Raw genomic sequence first — 19,881 nt, forward strand, 5'->3', positions numbered from 1 at the left:
AAAGATGATCTGATGGTGATGCTGCACAGTGGTGTCTTGATGCGTTGCGGATGTTGATCAGCTGTCATGTTGGTGTCGATTAAGTACTGTTGCATAACAGTGGCCTTACATTGGATTCACAATGTGTATGTATTGTAGGACATAGGCCTATATGTGTACGGCTGCTCTGTTGGCTGTATCGGCATACAATACTTTCTTTTGGGGCGGGGGGGGGGGGGGGTTTTGGTGCTGGCCCTGACTGAAACACCACCGCACGCTACTGGTGCCAATGGACAAAGAAAGAACAAAAAAGGAGGGTGACACTTCTACAAATAAAGTAGAAGGAAAGGATCATGGGAGAGAAAAGAGAAGAAAGTAGTGAAAACATTTTTAGGGAATGCTGCTTTCATTCACAGTGGCACCTCCTTCTCCTCCTCCTCCTCCTGCTCATTCCCCCACTAAACACACACACACACACACACACATCCACACACACCACACACACACACACAAAGCCATTCATAATTGATGCTAGCTGTAGGCAGACACTGGCTGGACTTTATAGCGCAGCTGGATGTGCATGGAGGAAGGCAGAGGCGAGATGGTAGAGCAGGTACTTATAAGAATACACACTGTTTTTCCTCCATCTCTCTCTCTGTTTCTCTCTCTTTCTCTCTCTCTCTCTCTCTCTCTCTCTCTCTCTCTCTCTCTCTCTCTCTCTCTCTTTCTCTCTCTCTCTCTCTCTTTCTCTCTCTCTCTCTCTCTCTCTCTGTCCCTCTCTCTCTCCTCATTGTCGCTTCTATGCCCGCTCTCTTGCACCACACTGTTTAAGCTGTGACTGCAGAAGGCAGCATGCTGCATGCTTCTTTTGTTGGTTGTGTGTGTGTGCATATGCGTGTGGGTCCACAGGTTGCCTGCTCTGGTTATGTGTGTGTGTGTGTGTGTGTGTGTGTGTGTGTGTGTGTGTGTGTGTGTGTGTGTGTGTGTGTGTGTGTCGTGTTTATGCATGCATATCTGTCTTTCTTCCTCATTCTTTCATCTTCATCTGTGGTAAAGGTTTTCCTGATTATGTGCTTGAGAGAGGGATAAGCTGCAGCTCTGTTGTAGAAATGAAACCAAGGACCCTTCGTTGTGCTGTGAGAGAGAATGATAGAGTAATGTAGCATGAAGGGAGAGAAAGAGAAATGTTATTTATTATTATTTTAGTGTAAGGGAACATGTACAATATTTAACATAAATGTTGCCATATGATGCATTGCACTGTATTGTTAGCTTAAAGGAAGGGTTCTTTTTTTTTTTCTTTAAACAATATTTAGATATTGTATGTATGACAAGTTAATCCATACTGGCACTATAAAAGATGGAGGATGAAATCCCCCAGAGTTCAGCTGAAACTAATGTGAGGGTTCAGCAGTCTGGTCCACTGGTTCTGGAGCTTTTGAATTTCGAATAGACTGTCAACCTAAAAGTTTAAGCCAACATTGAGAAAAAGTCTGGTAAATGCTCAGAATCTGTTTTTATAACTTCTTTTATAAAGAATACGTTTTCCTCAGTCTATTTTGGTGAACATGAATGCAGTTCAAATAAAATAAGGTTATAAAGAGTAGAGCAAAAATACTAACAAAGACAAGACAAAAACATATAACATAAAACATTATTTAAAGTGTGTGTGTGGTAAAAAATTGGAGTATGTTCAAATAAATAATAACAATAACACCTCTAACCTGACTAATTCAAATTCTGTTGTCTAACATTTCTTTTGTTCAGTTTGTGGTGTTAAGAGGACTTATGTGTTCACGTTTAACTATTTACAACTGTGTACCCATCTGGCTAGTACTGTGCATAATCTGTAGCCACAACATGGGTTTCCAGATACAGGCAATAAGCAGGTTTTACCTTTTACAAGGAAGTGGTACCAAACCTGGCAACTGTGATGACAGTATTTCACAGTCACTAACTATTGCTAGTTAGAAATAGTTCCAACATGTACCACAAGAATACAGAAAGCTGATTTTGCATTTCTGTTTTAACTAGCTTTACAGGTGTTTGTGTTTTGGATCACTTAGAACAGAGCCAGGCTAGCTTTGTCCTGTTTTCAGACTCTAGGTTTAGCTAAGCTAAACATCTTCCACCTAACATCCTCTTGTCACTCTCGGTAAAAGGAAAAACGTTGAATTTTAAACCTAATTTTTATCTAGAGTACCCTGGAAGATCATACAAATAACATACAACAGTAAACAAACAATACAAGACACATACACTACCGGTCAAAAGCTTTAGAACACCCCAATTTTTCAATTTTTTTTTATTGAAAATGATGCAGTTTAATGTCTCATTGTACTCTTAAATGAAAGCATAGAACAAATAAACAATTGAGGTTAAAAAAGAAATCATGGAATCAATTTATAAACCAAAATGTATTCTAAACTTTTGACTCATCAAAGTAGCCACCTTTGGCAGATAGAACAGCTGCACACACTCGTGGCATTCTTTCTACAATGGAAATCAAATATTCTGCAGAAAGTTCTTCCCAACTCTGTTGCAGAAGTTCCCACTCGTCTTTGCTTTCACTCTTCTGTCCAGTTGATCCCAAACCAGCTCAATGGGGTTTAGGTCTGGAGACTGTGCTGGCCATGTTTTCAAGCTTACCATCTTGTTCTTTTTTCCTACGGTAGTTCTGGCATAGTGTGGATGTATGTTTTGGGTCATTATCTTGCTGTAGGATGAACCCCTGACCAACTACGTGCATACCAGAGGGTACTGCATGGCGCTGCAGAATGCTGTGGTAGCCGTTTTAGTTCAGGGTGCCTCTCACTCTGTACAAGTCACCGACCCTGGATCCAGCAAAACAGCCCCAGACCATCATGCTTCCTCCTCCATGTTTGACAGTTGATGTCACACACTGAGGAACAATCCTTTTTACTCGACGGCGTAAAAAAATCCTGCGTGATGAACCGAAGATTTCAAATTTTGATTCATCAGTCCATACATTTTTTTAACCTCTGGCAGTTCACCACTTACCTTTGTACTGTTTCAAGCTATTCATTGGACTTGAACTGCTTGATTTTCAATAAAAAACTGGAAAGATTGGGGTGTTCTTTGGACCGGTAGTGTACATTGTGTACCAAAGAACATCTACAATAAATTGTCAGTGGTTCCAGAGTTGGCTAGCTTTTAGAAGAAATTTGTGCAGCTAAACTGTTGGCTTGTTTAAAACCTGCGTGTCTGATTGTGTTTCTTGAGTTCTGAGACCTAGCAATGACTGAGAGTACACTGTTGTCATAGTGATGAAAATTAAGCCCAACTTTTAGTAACTTTTTCTTTTGAAGGTATAGTCATCTGGAAAAGTGTTCCACTGAGATGTGGCTTTCACAGAGAATGCTGACTGAACAAGTGCAATGTGACGAAAGTTGTCAACATTTTTGAAAATGTTATGTTGATGTCAGTGGGATGATAGATAGTCAATGGAGCAGCAGGAAATGTATCTCATCATTTAAACACAAGAAACCATTCTGAGAACAATCAAGAACTGTCTTCAGAGAAATAGTGACAGAGTACAATATCACACATGGAAGCATATAGAGAGCTTTTATGTGTGTGTGTGTGTGTGTGTGTGTGTGTGTGTGTGTGTGTGTGTGTGTGTGTGTGTGTGTGTGTGTGTGTGTGTGTGTCTGTGTGTGTGTCTGTGTGTGTGTGTCTCTGTGTGTGTGTCTCTGTGTGTGTGATTGCGTAGTATGTGTTGGTGTGTGTGCAGTGCTCTGCCACGTAAAGCATATTTCAGCCTTCTAAATGTGGTTCTCATTACACAGCAGAGCATTTAGCCAAGACTCACTGTCTGCACCTCTCTCTCTCTCTCTCTCTCTCTCTCTCTCTCTCTCTTTCTCTCTGCACATCTCTCTCTCTCTCTCTCTCTCCCTCTCTCTCTCTCTCTCCCTCTCTCTCTCCCTCTCTCTCTCTCTCTCCCTCTCTCACTGTGTCTCTGTAATGGCTGAGATATAAATGTCCCACAGGAGTAACCTCTCTCACATACACATACACATATACTCACACTCACACATACAGTACTTACACCACTCTGTTTGTGGAGGCACACTCTGACTTTCTTTCCCTTCAATGTTTCCACTGTTTTTTTGTGAATCACAGCTACGTCACTTGCAACCATAGTTCTAAAATGCACCATTCTCACTTAGATTCTTTTTTAGTTTGTTTTGTCTCCTAAGCAGTCATATTAAATACTGAGGTATTTTATATTTATTTTTGTGTTGTATATATGGAACATATACTTTAGACACACATCCCTAATGTAGGGGTGTGTGTCTAAAAAGAGCAACTTGACACTACTTCTTGTATACAGGAAGTGTATTGTTGCACTGACTTCTGTCAGCCCTGACACACACAGTCACTAAGTTGAACCTGCAGACAATGATGTGAGACCTGTATCTGGATAATAACATTTGCTCATTGGTGTGTACACCTGGTATTATTGTTATCATTAATGTTCTCACTAGTTCAATATTAGAATTAGGTTGGCTGAGCTGGCAGACTTGTCAATCAATCATTATTATATGATTATATAGCTTATATAGCGCCAAATCACAGCAAAAGTTATCTCAAGGCACTTTACACATAGAGCAGGTCAAAATGTCCCTGGTTAAAGGAAGCAGGGCTTCTGCATGGATTGTACTGATTTTCCTGGCGGGGAAGGGCCCATCTGTAGCTTTTTTTTGCCATTTCTATGCCTTTATTAGATAGATGACAGTTGAGAATTGACAGGAAACAAGGGAAGCGAGAGATGGAGTTTGACATGCATCAAGGTCTGCTGCCAGGATCAAACTGTGTTGTTGCGGTTATGTGTCATGTGTCTTAACCAGTAGGCAGAGGCAGAGTTAGATGACCTTTCAAATTGTTGGCTGAATATTTCTCTCAGGAATGGAGTCAAATTGTACAGATGTCATTTACACCTGATGGAAACAGATCACAATTCAAGCTGAACCACCCCCACACCACATTTCACCTGGTATTAACATGATGGATTACTTTTAATCAGTGGCATATACAGTCAGTTCTAGCCGCATTGTGATTGGATTAGTACACACAAATAAGGCAGTCAGAGCTGGCTGACATGCTGCTGGATGTGGACCACTACAATAAGTGAGGTGAGGGTCACATGACAGATGGAGAGAGCTGAAGGCTGTAAGCATCTTTTCAGTGGCCTAGCTAACTAGTCTAACATTATTTTAATAGTAATAAGTTAATCAAAGCCAGTGAAGACGTTTTCCAGCACTTGCGCCCCACGTCACCACTAGCATTTTGTAGCATTTAAACTTCTGTATTTTATTACAGTACTGAACTGAATGGAATGGCTTGCAATTTGTATTACAATTTTTTTTTACAATTGCTAAAACACAACTTTGCAAACTAGGCTGGTTTTATTAAAATACTTAACACAATTCACAAAAACACACACCCAAACTGCAAAATACCTCATATATCCTGCAAAATGAAGCACTGCAACCAAAACTACATATAGCATTATCAAAATCAAACTTTTGCAAAAATATATAGAAAAAAAAGAGGCAAGAAAAGTAATTAGGCAGCATCTTGCCGCACAGCTGGGTCTGGCCACAACGCCTCGTCCACATCACAGGCAATATCTTCCCTTGCCAGACATCGAGGGAAGAAGCGCCTTGAGTGCCTTATCCATCCCTGAATCGCACCCACATCAATCCCATCACATGCTTCTTCCATAGCCTACACAAGAGGCATGCGCACAAAGGGCTGCCGGTAGTATACCTTCCACCGCCATGCCGGAAATAACTCTTCTATGGGGTTCAGAAATGGTGAGTATGGTAGGAGGTATTGCACGAGAAATGGTGGGTGGTCAGCAAACCAGTTTTGGACTGGGGCTGCATGATGAAAGCTCACGTTGTCCCATACTACAACGTACCGGTTTCTTTGATGGTCTGCATCATTCATACGCTCTGGTGGTCTGTCCAGAAATGTGAGAATATGGGCTGTGTTGTATGGTCCAAGGTTGGCATGACGGTGGAGGACACCATGCGTATTGGAGATGGCAGCGCACATTGTGATGTTCCCACCATGTTGGCCAGGAACATCTATAATGGCTCTGTGGCCAATGACGTTTCTTCCCCTTCTTCTGGTCTTTGCTAGGTTGAACCCAGCCTCATTTATAAAGATGAACTCATGTGGGATTGCATGAGCATCCATTTCCAGTACTCCCTGAAAACAAAGAACAAAAATCAGTCAATATGGTGTTATCCAGTACACTGGGAAACAATGTTGTGTGTAGTGTACTACAGTCAATATTGTACTTACATCCACATATGCTCATCTGAGCTCTTTGTTTCTTTGAGAGTTTATCTCAAAAGGCACCTTATAAAGTTGTTTCATTCTGATTTGGTTTCGCTTGAGAATGCGAGCCAATGTGGACAGACTGACTGACTCGATGAATGTTGTTGAATATGGTGTTGTCTTGGATGATGTGGCTTTGAATTTCTCGTAATCTGATTTCATTATTTTCCAAAACCAAGTTTACAATGGCAGCTTCATGTACCCCGGTGAACATTTGGCCCCTTACTCCACCATGGTTGCGTCTCTCAGTCCTTTAGAAAAACAAAAAAACACAAATATAGGGCTTGGACAATGCAGCCCAAAGATATTTCCCCCACAGTAGAGTAAATTGTACAGGAAACTTATGTCGTACAGTTAGTGTATGACATCAGCCATTCACCCAACTGATACACTATGACATGGGGTGAACTACATAGTGTGAAAGACATTGGTTACATTCCTGTAATCCAGTCTAAATGTCCGGATGACACGGGCGACAGTAAAACGGCTCAAGTTGGGCTGCACTCTCTGTCCAGCCTCTCGCATTGTCAGCACATGGTTGATGACATGATCAACTAAGGTTGCTCTGATTTCATTTGAAAGTTGTTGTCTTCTTTGGCCATGCACTCTTCTACCAGCTCTACCCCTACCTCTCACTGTTCCTCCCCCTCTCCTTCCCACCCACCTTCCTTTCTCTGCAATGTCTTCTATTGTTGTTGTAAAAAAAAATAAAAAAAGTGCTCACCTGTGGTCTTTTCATAGTGCTTACTTCCTGATTGAAGTGGTAATAATTAAGCATTGAGGTGTTTGGCCAGGTGGCTCATATATCGGCCAATAAGCTCATGTAATGTTATTTTGAATGGCAGTGTTTTGAAATGGCAAACATGTGACTTTATGTCAGATTGTTGTGTCTTATGCAGAGCACTGTGTTCAGTGCATTTAAAAAGTGTCATTTTGAAATACAAAATGTGTGTAAAGCAGAAAATGTGTTTAGACTTTTGGAGACTTGAGAAGAGGTTTTGCTCTCTGTGTGTCAGTTTAAATAATTGTGCTATGCATGTCATTTTAGTGTGTTAGCAATTGGAAAAAACTGTAAATAAACTACACTACAACCTGCCATAGAATGGATTGATGGAATGTGAGATGTAACATGCAAAAGCACAGGTGGGCCTGGTCCTTTTGTTCTCTGTAACTATCATTTCTATTTCTGTTCTTACAACTTGATTAGATTTACACACCTGCTGTCTCTGGTATTTCTGTCCTAGTGCCAGTCCTGGTGCAATAATACCTTCAAAGGCATAGATACAAATAATGTATGAATAGAATGTACTTTGACCATGAGGAGTTAAATTCAGAATATAGCCTATACTATACTTAATCAGGTTACCATGCTTATATGCAGGGAAGATGTGTTTCCTCTTTATGCACAGTACACACATGAAGTGTATGTCGTTGAGTGTGTAACAATGGGTCGGTACGTCTTCGATGAAGAGTGCCCTCTATGATCAAGTGGATAACCCTACTGTCTCAATGATGGATAAATAGTTTTTTATTAAACAGGACAGTTCTTCAATTACGTTTCCTCTAAGTGGAGTAGACTTCTGTCTGTGTGTGTGTGTGTGTGTGTGTGTGTGTGTGTGTGTGTGTGTGTGTGTGTGTGTGTGTGTGTGTGTGTGTGTGTGTGTGTGTGTGTGTGTGTGTGTGTGCGCGCGTGCGTGTGTGTGCGTGCGTGTGCATGTGCATAATGCTGGCAGTGGAGTGGAGTCCATTTAAGTGATTAGAGTCAGAAGTAGGTCAATTTGACTGAAGGATACTACATGCTTATCATATCTATCTGCACTGTTAATGTGCATTGTTTATTGACACATCGTACAATAAAGGACTAAACAAGATTATTTTTTAAAGTTCCAGCAAGGACTGTTGGTTGCAATGGAGCTTTCTGATAATATCGATTATTTTAGCACTGCCAGTACATTGGCATGTATGTAAAATGCAAAATCTTCCAGATGCCTGCCAAGATTAGATTTAGTCATCAGTCTTGCAGGTATTTTGTTAAAAGGGTCAATGACGTGATGCAACCCAGTGTCCAACAGGTGTAAGCATTATTTTTTCATAAAAATCTGGTTATATACAGGAAAATAAATATGAACTAGAATGTGTGTTGTATTGCAAAAGTGGATTATATTTATATAATCCACTTTTGCAATGCAACACTTTGTTTTGTAACAAATTTTACATAATTTGTCAATACCTAGTTAGAAAAAACGGTTGTTTTTAGGACATGTCCTGCTAATATGACCTATGTCCTGACAAAATGCTTTAAAATTCAAATGTATAAATGGTCCAAAATGTTTCCTTTTCATTTGATGTTTTACAATGAAGTAATTATGTGTATAAGTCCACTTAAATACACTGTAGGTGGATGAAATATTTAATATTTATCATTCTTTTGTGGTTACACCATTTGACATTTTCAGGAGTATTCAGTCTTACTTTTGGTTAAAAAATGGTGCAAATATCATTTCAAATGACATAAAACCAACAAAAATACAAAATGTACATTTGAACAAACTTGATGCTGCTTTTGAAACTATTTTAAAGGTATATTTTTAACTTAACTTTCAGTGCCCTTCTGGTTGAAAGTTTTTAAGCCACAGTTTCACTTATGATTACACAAAAAACTCCAAAAGGTGTAGTTTTTTGTATCTATAAACACACCAAATAGTGTATTCATGGTGTCCGAAGTACATTTCTGCGGCAAGGCGGGAAGTTAAACCACTGGAAGTCCGAAAAAAACGATTTTAGGGAGGTTATGTAAGTTACTATTTTAACGAGGAAATGCAGCAAAATGGTTCTCTTAATTTAAACATGCATTTTTATTTTCTTTTTTTCTGTACAGGGTAACCAGGACACACCGGCACCCCCGGACCCATCCATGGCCCAGGCTTACCCATCAGCCCAGTTTGCCCCACCTCCCCAGAATGGCATTCCAGCTGAGTTCACAGCTTCACATCCCCACCCACATCCACACTCCCACCCACATCCACACCAGCACCCAGCGGCACCACAAGACTACACTGGAGTCCAGCCCTCTGTTACTGAGCATCCACTCAACATGTACCAGTCCTCGCAGAGCCATAGCGAGCAGAGCGGGTCAGACTCCGGTAGTCAGACGGTCACCGGCACAGCAACAGTAAGGCATCATTGGAGAAGAAAGCGTTTAAGTTGGGGATAGCTGGAGTCTAATGGTTGTGACATGTTATTATTCATTTTAGACCTTTTGATACTGTCCTATTTGTATGTTGTAATCAGGCTTGGGGAGTAATGGAATACATGGAACGGTATTACATAATTAGGATACAAAAAAAACAGTAACTGTATTGTGCAAAGGTGACAGAAAAAACGACTTAATCAGATTATTAGCAGGATTTTAATTTTGAATAATGAACGATATACTACCATGCACTTTAAAAATCCCAAACATGAGATGAGTGGGAACAAGTGGACAAAATAACTCACTGATTCATGATGGTGTGAGTAGAGGATGATACCACATGGCGCAGGTAGGTGTGCACAGTGCATGTACACACACTTTACACAAACTGAACTGTTGGGAAATCAGGCATGGACGATTGTTGCACACTGTGGCAGACTCATACATATAAGTTAAAAGAGAGCATGGTATATGACAGATTGTAGTACACATAACAGCTCTACATCACTCAGACGTAGCATGCAGAAAAAACGAATAAAAGGACACCGTGAAGCCTATGACACTGCACATACGTCTGCCAATGCCAGTCTTCAGAGAAGAGCTCTGGAAGAGGACAATACTCTCGTAGCACTAATACCCAGCAGGGGTTCTTCCCCAGCTGTGATAGACATTATGTCTGTGTGATAGCTACAAAGCCAGTGGGGCAAGTATTGTTTCATTATAGGCTTTCCCTGAGAATGTTCTCTGTAATGCACATTATGTGTTGTGCACTTTCATTATAGATCCAAAGGCTACTGCCTGAATTTGTTCATTGAAAAGCAAGTTTTTAATTAAAATACACTGAACAGATGACACACTGTAATGCTAAAAATGTTGATTACCCGTTTTCTTTTCTAAACTCATATTGTTCTGCTGTTTTACAGAATATACTTGAAAAAAGTCAGAGATATAGATAGAGATATTTCTCTTGTCTTTATTAGTTCATATTATGTCTGTTATTTCATATTTGGTATTAAGTTAATCCAAAAGTAATGAAAAGGACATTAGTTTAATACTGTTATACTTGAATTAGGTTAGTGACTACGTTTTTACAGATAATTAGTAATTGTATCGGAATATGTTTCTAAAGTAAACCTCCCAGTCCTTGTTGTAAAATGGAAAAATGAGAGAGAGAAAGAGAGAGAGAGACAGAGAGAGAGAGAGAGAGAGAGAGAGAGAGAGAGAGAGAGAGAGAGAGAGAGAGAGAGAGAGACATACATCACAGAGGAAGGACTGTGACAATAGCTGTGTCCCAATTCAGGAGCTGCATCCTTCGAAGGACACTGCCTCTGAAGGCGACTCCTTCGGAGGATTTCCTGGTTGCGTCACCAGATGTTCCCGCCCTTATCGTTATGTCACGATTTCTGAAGCCCAGGCCTGCGAAAGTAAGAGAGAAAGAACAAAAGGAAGTGAAAGAGTAGAAAGAAAGTTTAAAGAATGATTGAGCCAGAGCAATTTGGGATTTTATTTTTAATCTTCCTTCTTCTGGAGGAAGAGGAGAAGTGGCTCCGTCGGTGCAGCGCAGCGGCGCGCAAAGGATCTTGGGATATTGGAGGCAGCGAAGGATAGTAGCAGTTCATCCTCCAAAAAGAGGGAAAAGAAGGCCGCATTTGTAGGATGCATTCAAAGAAGCCTTCGAATTGGGACAGCCTTTGCGCGGGGTTGTGACATAATCGGCCTTCAAATGCGTCCTTTGAAGGATGCAGCCCCTGAATTGGGACACAACTAATGAGTCATCTTGGATCACTGAAGAATGCAGGCATACAATTGCCTAGGGGCATGGGTGTAGCTAGAGAGTGGCTTTTGGGGTTTCAGCCTCAAATGTTTTCTCAAAATCCCCGAATCTATTTAAAAAAAACTGTAAAAATATTAAATATAATATAAATGTAATATTTTTTGTTTTTCTTTTGATCTAATTTCTCATTGTTATTTATTTATGTTATGTTTTTGGAAAACTGTTGATAAGGACCAAAATAAATCACAATTACTAATACTAGTGTTTTTGCAGTAGTCATGAAATGCAGTAAAATTGAATTCTGTGCATGTCAAAAATTGTCCCTGGCTCTGGGTGTTCTGGGCTTAGCCCCGGATCTTGTCAAATCCTAAATCCGCCCCTGTCCAGAGGGGGTCAGGTGTACCACAATGTACACTCATATCATCTTTTCACAAGTTCTGAGTTGCATGTCCCAGCCTGAAAAGCAGCCCATCATGTCCAAGAGATAGAACTGTATGAACGTATGAAGGTGTAGATGCTGCCGTGCATACTGTATGTATATATACGTATATGGAATGCTCTCAGACCACAGTGGGGGGTTCCTTACCCGTCTGCCTGTAGGCTTGGGAGATGTACTCACAAAGCCAACTAGCTAGGTGCTTCTTAGATAAGGCTTTACCAGCCACTCATTCTCCATAGCACTTAACAGGTGTTTAGTGCACTGCAAGGGTGAACCAAGAGGGCATACAATTTACTCACTCTCTTAGCTCAGTGCAGACAGCAAAGCTTTCGTGAATGACAACACCTTCAGAGAGGCTCCAGCAGCTCATAGAGATCACTCACTAGCCCCTCAACAACCAACGGTTGTTGCCACTGGAGGACGGAGAAACACTTTTACTGGATTTTGTCTCATAATCCCTGTAAGAAACATTTCATGTGGGTGTGGGAGAAGACAGGTCTGTCACCTAAGCCCTCATGACAGCTACTGCATTCACTTTAACAGGGGCATAAGATATTGTATAAAGGAGACAATGTCTCCCATTGCACATGTCAAGCAGTTTAGTCTGCTTTCCTCGCACCAGCATTGAAATCCAAACCACTTTGCTTTGTAGCAAGCAATGGTGGATACTGCTCTTGGTGCTTGGAATGTCAGCGCCACTTGTGCAGGCAGTCCAGCCCGCATCAACCTGTCCCTCTCAGGAAGCCAAGCGTCGAGAGGCTGGCTCAATGTGGGCAGCCACCCTGGTCCTAACCTTCACTGAGTGAGAGGGGGGGGGGGTGTCATGAGACCAGGGCATGAGAGGGAGCAATGAATTTGTTTTATTTCAAAATGGTTTTATTGATTTTCTGGCAAAATCTGGAAATATGAACAAGACAAATACAGACAAAACAAAAAGCAAGACCGAAAAGATGGCAATTTAGCACTGTTGTATACATACTGTACATTAACTAATACCCTGCGCACCTCATAGGATGAACAAATGAAGGCAGAGTAGGCAGCGCAACCCGCCAGAAATAATATAAAAAGTTTGGCATTGCAAGAACCCCATTTGCCTTGCGTCTCTCCAAAACAGTTTTGCATACGCGGGGTATAGATTTATTCCAAATGAATGTGCTTATGCATTCATCTAGTTCTTTAAAGAATGATTTTGGCAAAATAAAAAGGAAACCATCTGAAATAAGTATAAAAATGTAGGTAGAATAATCATCTTTATTGAGTTGATGCGCCCAGCTAAAGACAACGGGAGAGTTGACCAGCGCCTGAGATCATTCCTAGCTGGTCCATAATTGGTCGGAAATTATGTATGTACAGTTCTCTGTAACGGTGCGTCACTTTGACTCCCAAATATGTTAAGGGCCCAGTTGTGACTCTGAATGGGTATGAATTAAAGGACATTGTGAATGCTTTCTTGTTAATTGGGAATGATACACTCTTTTTCGGATTGATTTTGTAACCTGAGGTCGCACCAAATTGTGATATAGTGTCCATGCACTTTGGGATCGAAACCTCACGGTCAGATATGAACAACAAGAGGTCATCCACATATAACGAAACTGTGTGGACCTGTCTGCCCCTGTTGATACCGATTATTTCATTGTTTTGCCTCAAAGCTATAGCTAGTGGTTCAATGGAAAGATCAAAAAGGAGTGGGGACAGTGGACACCCCTGTCTTGTGCCCCTTTGAAGGGTAAAATAATCTGAGCGTGTATTGTTTGTCCTCACTGATGTCTGTGGTGAAGTGTATATTGTTTGAATCCAAGAAATGGAGGTCGGTACAAATCCAAATTTCCCGAGCGATTTAAAAAGGTGACCTTGTGTGCATCCAGCAAAATTACTATTTTGTTTATTTTGTTTTGTGTAATTAAAAGGATCCCCATTAGCTGACCCCAAGACAACAGCTAGTCTTCCTGGGGTCCAGACAATAATATTTAATAGAGCACAACAGACATTACAATCTCAAGTAAATATAGAAATATATAAAAATGAAAGAAAAACATTATACAGTCATGTATCACCACACTCAAATAAGATGATGATATAATTACATTACATTGATATCAAATACATTCTTAATCTTCTTTTAAAACCAGCCTTTCCCTTAATCTCACGAACCTCACCTAGAAGACTTTTCCAAAACGCAATTGACCTATAAAATACTGACAACTTCATAGAGCCAGACTTAGGTAGTGGTAGAGTAATCAGTCCACTATTCGCCCCTCGAGTGTTATAAGAATGAGTATTTGAGCAGTAAATAAGAAAAGAAGAAACACTGTTGTACAACATGTAACACCCTTTGCTGGCCTCTCCCCAACTGAGAGGCTGAACCCTCCCCCCATCCCAAGCCATTAGGCAATAACACAATCAAAATCTTACCTACAGGGGCTGAGACCCCATAAAAAACCTTATGAAATAACAATTTAGCTTAACAGCTGCAACATTCAAAGTCAACTAGACAACTTCACTGTATGTTTGTGCGTGTGTGTGGCTGGCAATATATGTAACAGTGTCACCAGTTTATGCCACAATGTGAGTCTGCATCAATCTAAGAAAAAGAATAAATAAATACATAAAGAAAAATAAAGAAAGAAAAAAGGAAAAAGAAAAAAAGAAATGGATTTAACATGTAACAGTACCAGACCGACTACTAAGTCCAGAAACAATAACTAGCTCCTGATATGAAACTAACTGAGGCATAGATTAATGCAATTATTATATTGTTCGTGATATATATATCTGCCTTCATTAAAAAAGTCCAGAGTACTTGACACAGCAGAAGAGATGTGTTCATAAAATGCATAAATAAAGAAAGTAAGTAGAAAAAACAAAAAGCACAGGAGCTCAACCTTTAACTGCTTGATACATGTTCCGGATGACATCAGTCATCCATAATGAGAGGTAGAGTAAATAACAACAAGACAGAAAAAGAGCGACATCGTGTCGTGAGGTAATATGACATGGTCAGATGTCCCTGCGGTCAGCCAGGCTGACTTCTTACCCCTTTCATCCACAGCGGTCACAGAGAGGCAGAGGAGTGTGTCCTTACATGGTGAAAATCATGAGCCCATGGGAAGTTCTTTTGCAAAGGCTTCTGCTTTTGCTGGATCCGTGAAGGTTTTCTGAACGCTGTCCCGTGTTGTAATCCTGGGTTTAGCTGGGTACCACATCCCGTATCGGACTCCCTCACACTGTGGTAGCTGCTGTCTCACCTGCTTGAATGCAGCTCTCTGTCGGGTCACTGACTGCGTGTAGTCGGGGAACACCCGGATCCTGTCTCCCTGTTCAGAGATCAGCTTCTGTGATTTAAAGGCTTTTTCGCAAAATTGCTTCTTTTTCTTGATAGTAGTGGCACTTCACCACAAAGGCTCTCGGTTGCTGTCCTTCGCCTGAGATTTGTTGACGGATGACTAGCAATATTCTGTGATGAAAAACTGGAGGGGCATTAACAAAAATGATAGAATATCATTTTCTCCCTGTCGGTTTCTGATTTCTTTTTTCTCTGAAGAGAACATAGGACAAGTGTTGATACTAAAAATACTAAAATCACATATCTACCATCATCAAATCCTGTGACTAGTCTACTCATGATTTCATACTGCAAATAAACCGCATCGGTCCAGCTAGAACTGGACATAGACCAATTTTTATAGGTCTCAGGGTTTGGTCTAAAGCATCATTCTCATCATACAATGTTTAATTCTCGGTGTAATATTGTGTAAACTTTACTTCCTGGTGCACCATTGAGAAATATGATATGGGGACTGTCTGCTTGACAGTAGTCAGTAGTCAAGCAGACAGTAGTATGATGCTCACTTATAAAGGTCTGGAAATCAATCCTTGTATTAAGTATGTCCCATTAAAAACAAAAGGCAAATATCAAGTTGTAAGTGTAGATTTAGGTGATGGTGAGCTCCACACAAAGCCCCTACAACCACCTCTGCTGTTTTTCTATACCTGTATATGAATTAGAAAACAAACCCTACAGTATTATTTTCTGGTTGTTATCTGATTATCACTCCAACACTCCAGCTCACCAAAGACAATCACCAGTGATCTCTGGGGGCAATTTTTGAGTCACTGCTCTAATAGAATCCATATGATTTGAACACTACTGTGATTGAAACACACCGAAGAGCGGCGAAAAGCGGCACGCTGCAAACATCCCATTTTATTGTGGCGGGGGAGCGAAGTGCGGACGCCGCAAGTTTACATAGAGATTGCAGGTCAACTCGCCGCAGGCCACTTTTCACCACTCTTCGGTGTGTTCCCGGCGTTAGCCTCAGTTTGCTGTCACTTCTCATCACGTTGCTCTCCTCTGCTCTCAGAGTGTTTGTTCAATGCAGGAATACTACTACTTTATTCCTCCTCACTGTTCTGTATAAAAGGTCCGGACACTGAATGGAGGACAGAGCTGCTATGTCAGTAAGCGGCTTCAGGACGCTGTTGTGTTAGCTGTGGTCAAGCGAGCTAGAGAGTGAATGAAGATAAGGAGCGTTGACAGTAAGGGCGCACTCACACTAGGGCCAGTTGTTCCGTACCGTGCTGAAGCACAGATGTCCCCCCTCCCCTGTCCCCCGCTAGCCCGCACTCACATTACCTCAAACCCAAGTGTACTCAAGCATGGTTACCTCCGACACATTGCGCAAAAACATATAGACAGTTTACTCTCATAAAACATGCACAGGTGTGTGTTGGCGTGCTGTGTGCCGGTAAAACACAACACAGCCGATCAATTAACACAACGCACTATGATTAAAAGTGCAAGCTTGTTCTTCTGAGTCCTGCCTGTGTAGTATACAGTACTAGATACTAGTGTAAAAAAGACTGATTCAACTCTTTACTCCAGTAAAAGTAAGACTTAGTTTAATGACTTAGAAGTCTCTAAATGACTTACTTTAACGAATATCGTTAGTTTATATAATGCAGATTTGTAAAATATTACTTTTATGAAGGTCACAGTCACAGATAATAAACTTAGCATTTCATAATTGTGGTAGCAGCGGTGCAGCAGATGTAATGAAGTCCACGCAGCACGCTGGATGCAAACTAATATTAAGCCTATAGCCTTTTCATTATAATGTCGATGGACATAAATTGAGTTCTTTTGCCTTAATAATAATAAAATAATACACAAAAAATGGTTGGATTTCCCGGGATTCCTGGAAAATTGGCTTCTTTTCCCGGGATTTAAAATGTCTTATTTTCGGGGAAAAATATGAATCCCTAGAACGCATGCGTGACTAAGTGTACCGTGCCTAAGTACACCTCTTCCAACCGTACCGTACCAGGGAAGTGTACCGTACTCATGCACGGTACACTTGCACTCACACTAGCCAAATAATCCGGATTTTAGGGAGCAAACGTGCTTGGGCACGGTACGATTGCCTAGTGTGAGTACGCCCTAAGAAAGCCGGTGAATCAAATCAATAAAACGTTTTTTTCTGATTGTTTCACAGCGATTACACACCTCCACTCAAACCTGCATCTACGCCTCAAACCTCTGAATCTAAAACACCTGCATGCTGTTTAAAACACAACAGCAGCTTTATGCTGTTTTAGTTGGTTCAGATTAAAAAAGTCTTAATTAGAGATATTCTTTATTTCCATCTGTACAATAAATCAACTCTGATCCTGATCCACTTCTAAGACATCCGGAAGTCTTTTATTGATCAGCAGACAGTAAGTTTAGTTATTAGAAGAAACACAATTCAAACTTGAAACAATGTGGAAAAAGATATTTACTGAAAAATGTCAAAATCTAACAGTTTTATATGTTCCTCAATAATAAACTAGTTGAACTTGGATAATCACTTCTGCTGTCTTTGTTTCAGAGCTAAAATATGGACATTAGTCTTTTTTGATGTTGCTTTGTTTGTTTGTTTTGTAACTGGTAACATTTCTTTCCTGTGCTTTGTTGGTGTGTCATCATCATTTATATCTATATAACCAGCAGTTAAATTACTAAAGCACAAATATTTTTTTATAGATATGACCTCTTCATGTTGTTTTCAGAGTGCACCAGAATGATGCATTTGACTTAAAAATGGACAAAATGTTCTTCCGGGGGAGCCGGACCCCCCCTACAGGGTTGGACTGAGGTCCAACTACCATAGTCTCTCATAATTTTGTGGGAAACACTGAACCACTGGATTTGTAATATATATTATATATATTATAATATTAGAAGTGTGTTGTTCTATTTGAGTGATATAAAAATCTTGCAATTTACTTTTATTTTATTGGCAATATGTTATAAATCATAATGATTAATATATATATATATATATATATATATATATATATATATATATATATATATATATATATATATATATATATATATATAGTGTGAGTACTGGGGTACAGGGGTACACTCACACTCAGTTTGACTTCCAAATAAATCATTTCCATAATCAGGATAAAGTGGCTTGTTTACAACCTGTCAGATTGGCATGTGACTGCTTGTGTTTCTTGTCTGATCTGACCTTACTGTAGTGATGTTATTGCACCTCATGCCAAATAATGAAAATAACTACAAAAATACAACTCAAGTTGTTATCAAGCAGAACATTATTTAAGGACCTTGTGGATTCTGTTGATATTGTGATTTAGTGTGTTCCCAAACACATTTGCACTCACCACAAATCAACTGGCACACAGTGAAGCAGGGGCAGCTGCCCAGTTTAAATCCAATCTTGCCAGTTATCAGCTGAAGAGCAGCTGTTATACAGTTAACCAAAATGTTGAGTCTGAATCAAGAAGCATCCTTATTATGTATAAAAAAGAATAAGTTATGAAATTTCAAAACAGATAACTTAACAGAATGACAGATACAACCTGATTTCAGCTTCAACACCACAGTCCCATTGTTGAGTTTTTCAGTATGTTAGAAGTTACAGTTTAAAGCTGGTAATCAGTCATCTGCAGTATGTTTCAGAGCTAGAAAATCATATTTCCAGCTCTGCTTTAAAAACCTTTATAATCGGCTTTATCAGAAAGACAGGTCTTTTTATGTATTGGGTGCTGTGAGTGTTGTTTGAAGATTTCTTTAATGCGATTAATTCTACCAGAGGAAAGAGTGAGAGAAAGAAAGCTTGTTGGCAGGAAAAAGAAGGCATACATCTGGAAACCTCATCAGTTCTCCCTCCCAGTCTGTCTGTCTGCTGCATTTCTTCCCCCACATCGTCAAACCTCCCTCTCACTGCTTTATTTTTCTTTTCTTTTCCTTGTCTTTTAGCCACATCTACTCTCTGTATGTCCGGGTGTTTCTCTCCTGCATGCCCCAGCTGTTTGACCCAACACTGAATTTCATCCCCAAAATACCAAAAACACAGACAGAGGTACTGACAACAGCTGTCATATTTAGTCTTCTTATGTGAAACATACTTATGTGATCTAACAGAAACTGGTATCTAACTGGAACACACTTGTTTTTCAATTGCACCACAGTAAAAGACAGACTGACCAATAGATGCAGCAAAGAATGGACTTGAGTGTTTCTAAGCTTCAGGCTGAATGTTTAGAAAATATCTATATTCTGACAGATACAGTGATTATGATTGTCTATCGTTTAAACTCATTGATTCTACATTTAATAACACTAAATTAGATGTATAATTAAAATGACCCAATTATTGTCAGATGTAATGATGTCATTCAAAATTGACGATATTAATGAGCTACTCATGCAGTTATAATAATATGATTCAACTAGCTAATGTTGAGTTGTGTATGTGGATAAAGTCTGACTACTCTGTTGCTTATCTTGAACAACAAAATACAAATATTCTTTCAAACCTCAATATGGTGCAGAGGAATATGGCATTTTCAGTTTCTTTCTTTTCTTTTCTTTTCTTTTGCTGTTTAATTAAAACTAATGCATGTGTAATGTGAAAATTGCACTCTGACGATTAATCTTTCAGCCATAACTTAACTGCATGTAAATGATCTGGGAATCCACTTTATCTATAAAGTACGCTAAGAAAAATAAGAAAAAATAGCATAAATAGCTGATTGGATGATGATTCAATATTCTTGTTAATCCCCTACTAGTGGAATGGTAGTGAGATATGATTTTGTAAATTT

General features: G+C 39.9%; 1 protein-coding gene across 1 annotated transcript in view; it reads left to right on the top strand.

Moving 5' to 3' along the window:
* Positions 1–19,881, top strand: part of rbfox1 (RNA binding fox-1 homolog 1) — a 165,936-nt gene that overhangs the window by 81,883 nt on the left and 64,172 nt on the right. Inside the window, exon 2 of the mRNA XM_062438004.1 lies at positions 9,230–9,523. Coding sequence (XP_062293988.1) covers positions 9,230–9,523 — 294 coding nt within the window. The remainder of the gene's footprint in view (positions 1–9,229; positions 9,524–19,881) is intronic.

The sequence above is a fragment of the Scomber scombrus genome, chromosome 18 (genome assembly GCF_963691925.1).
Source record: "Scomber scombrus chromosome 18, fScoSco1.1, whole genome shotgun sequence".
Lineage (NCBI taxonomy): Eukaryota > Metazoa > Chordata > Actinopteri > Scombriformes > Scombridae > Scomber > Scomber scombrus.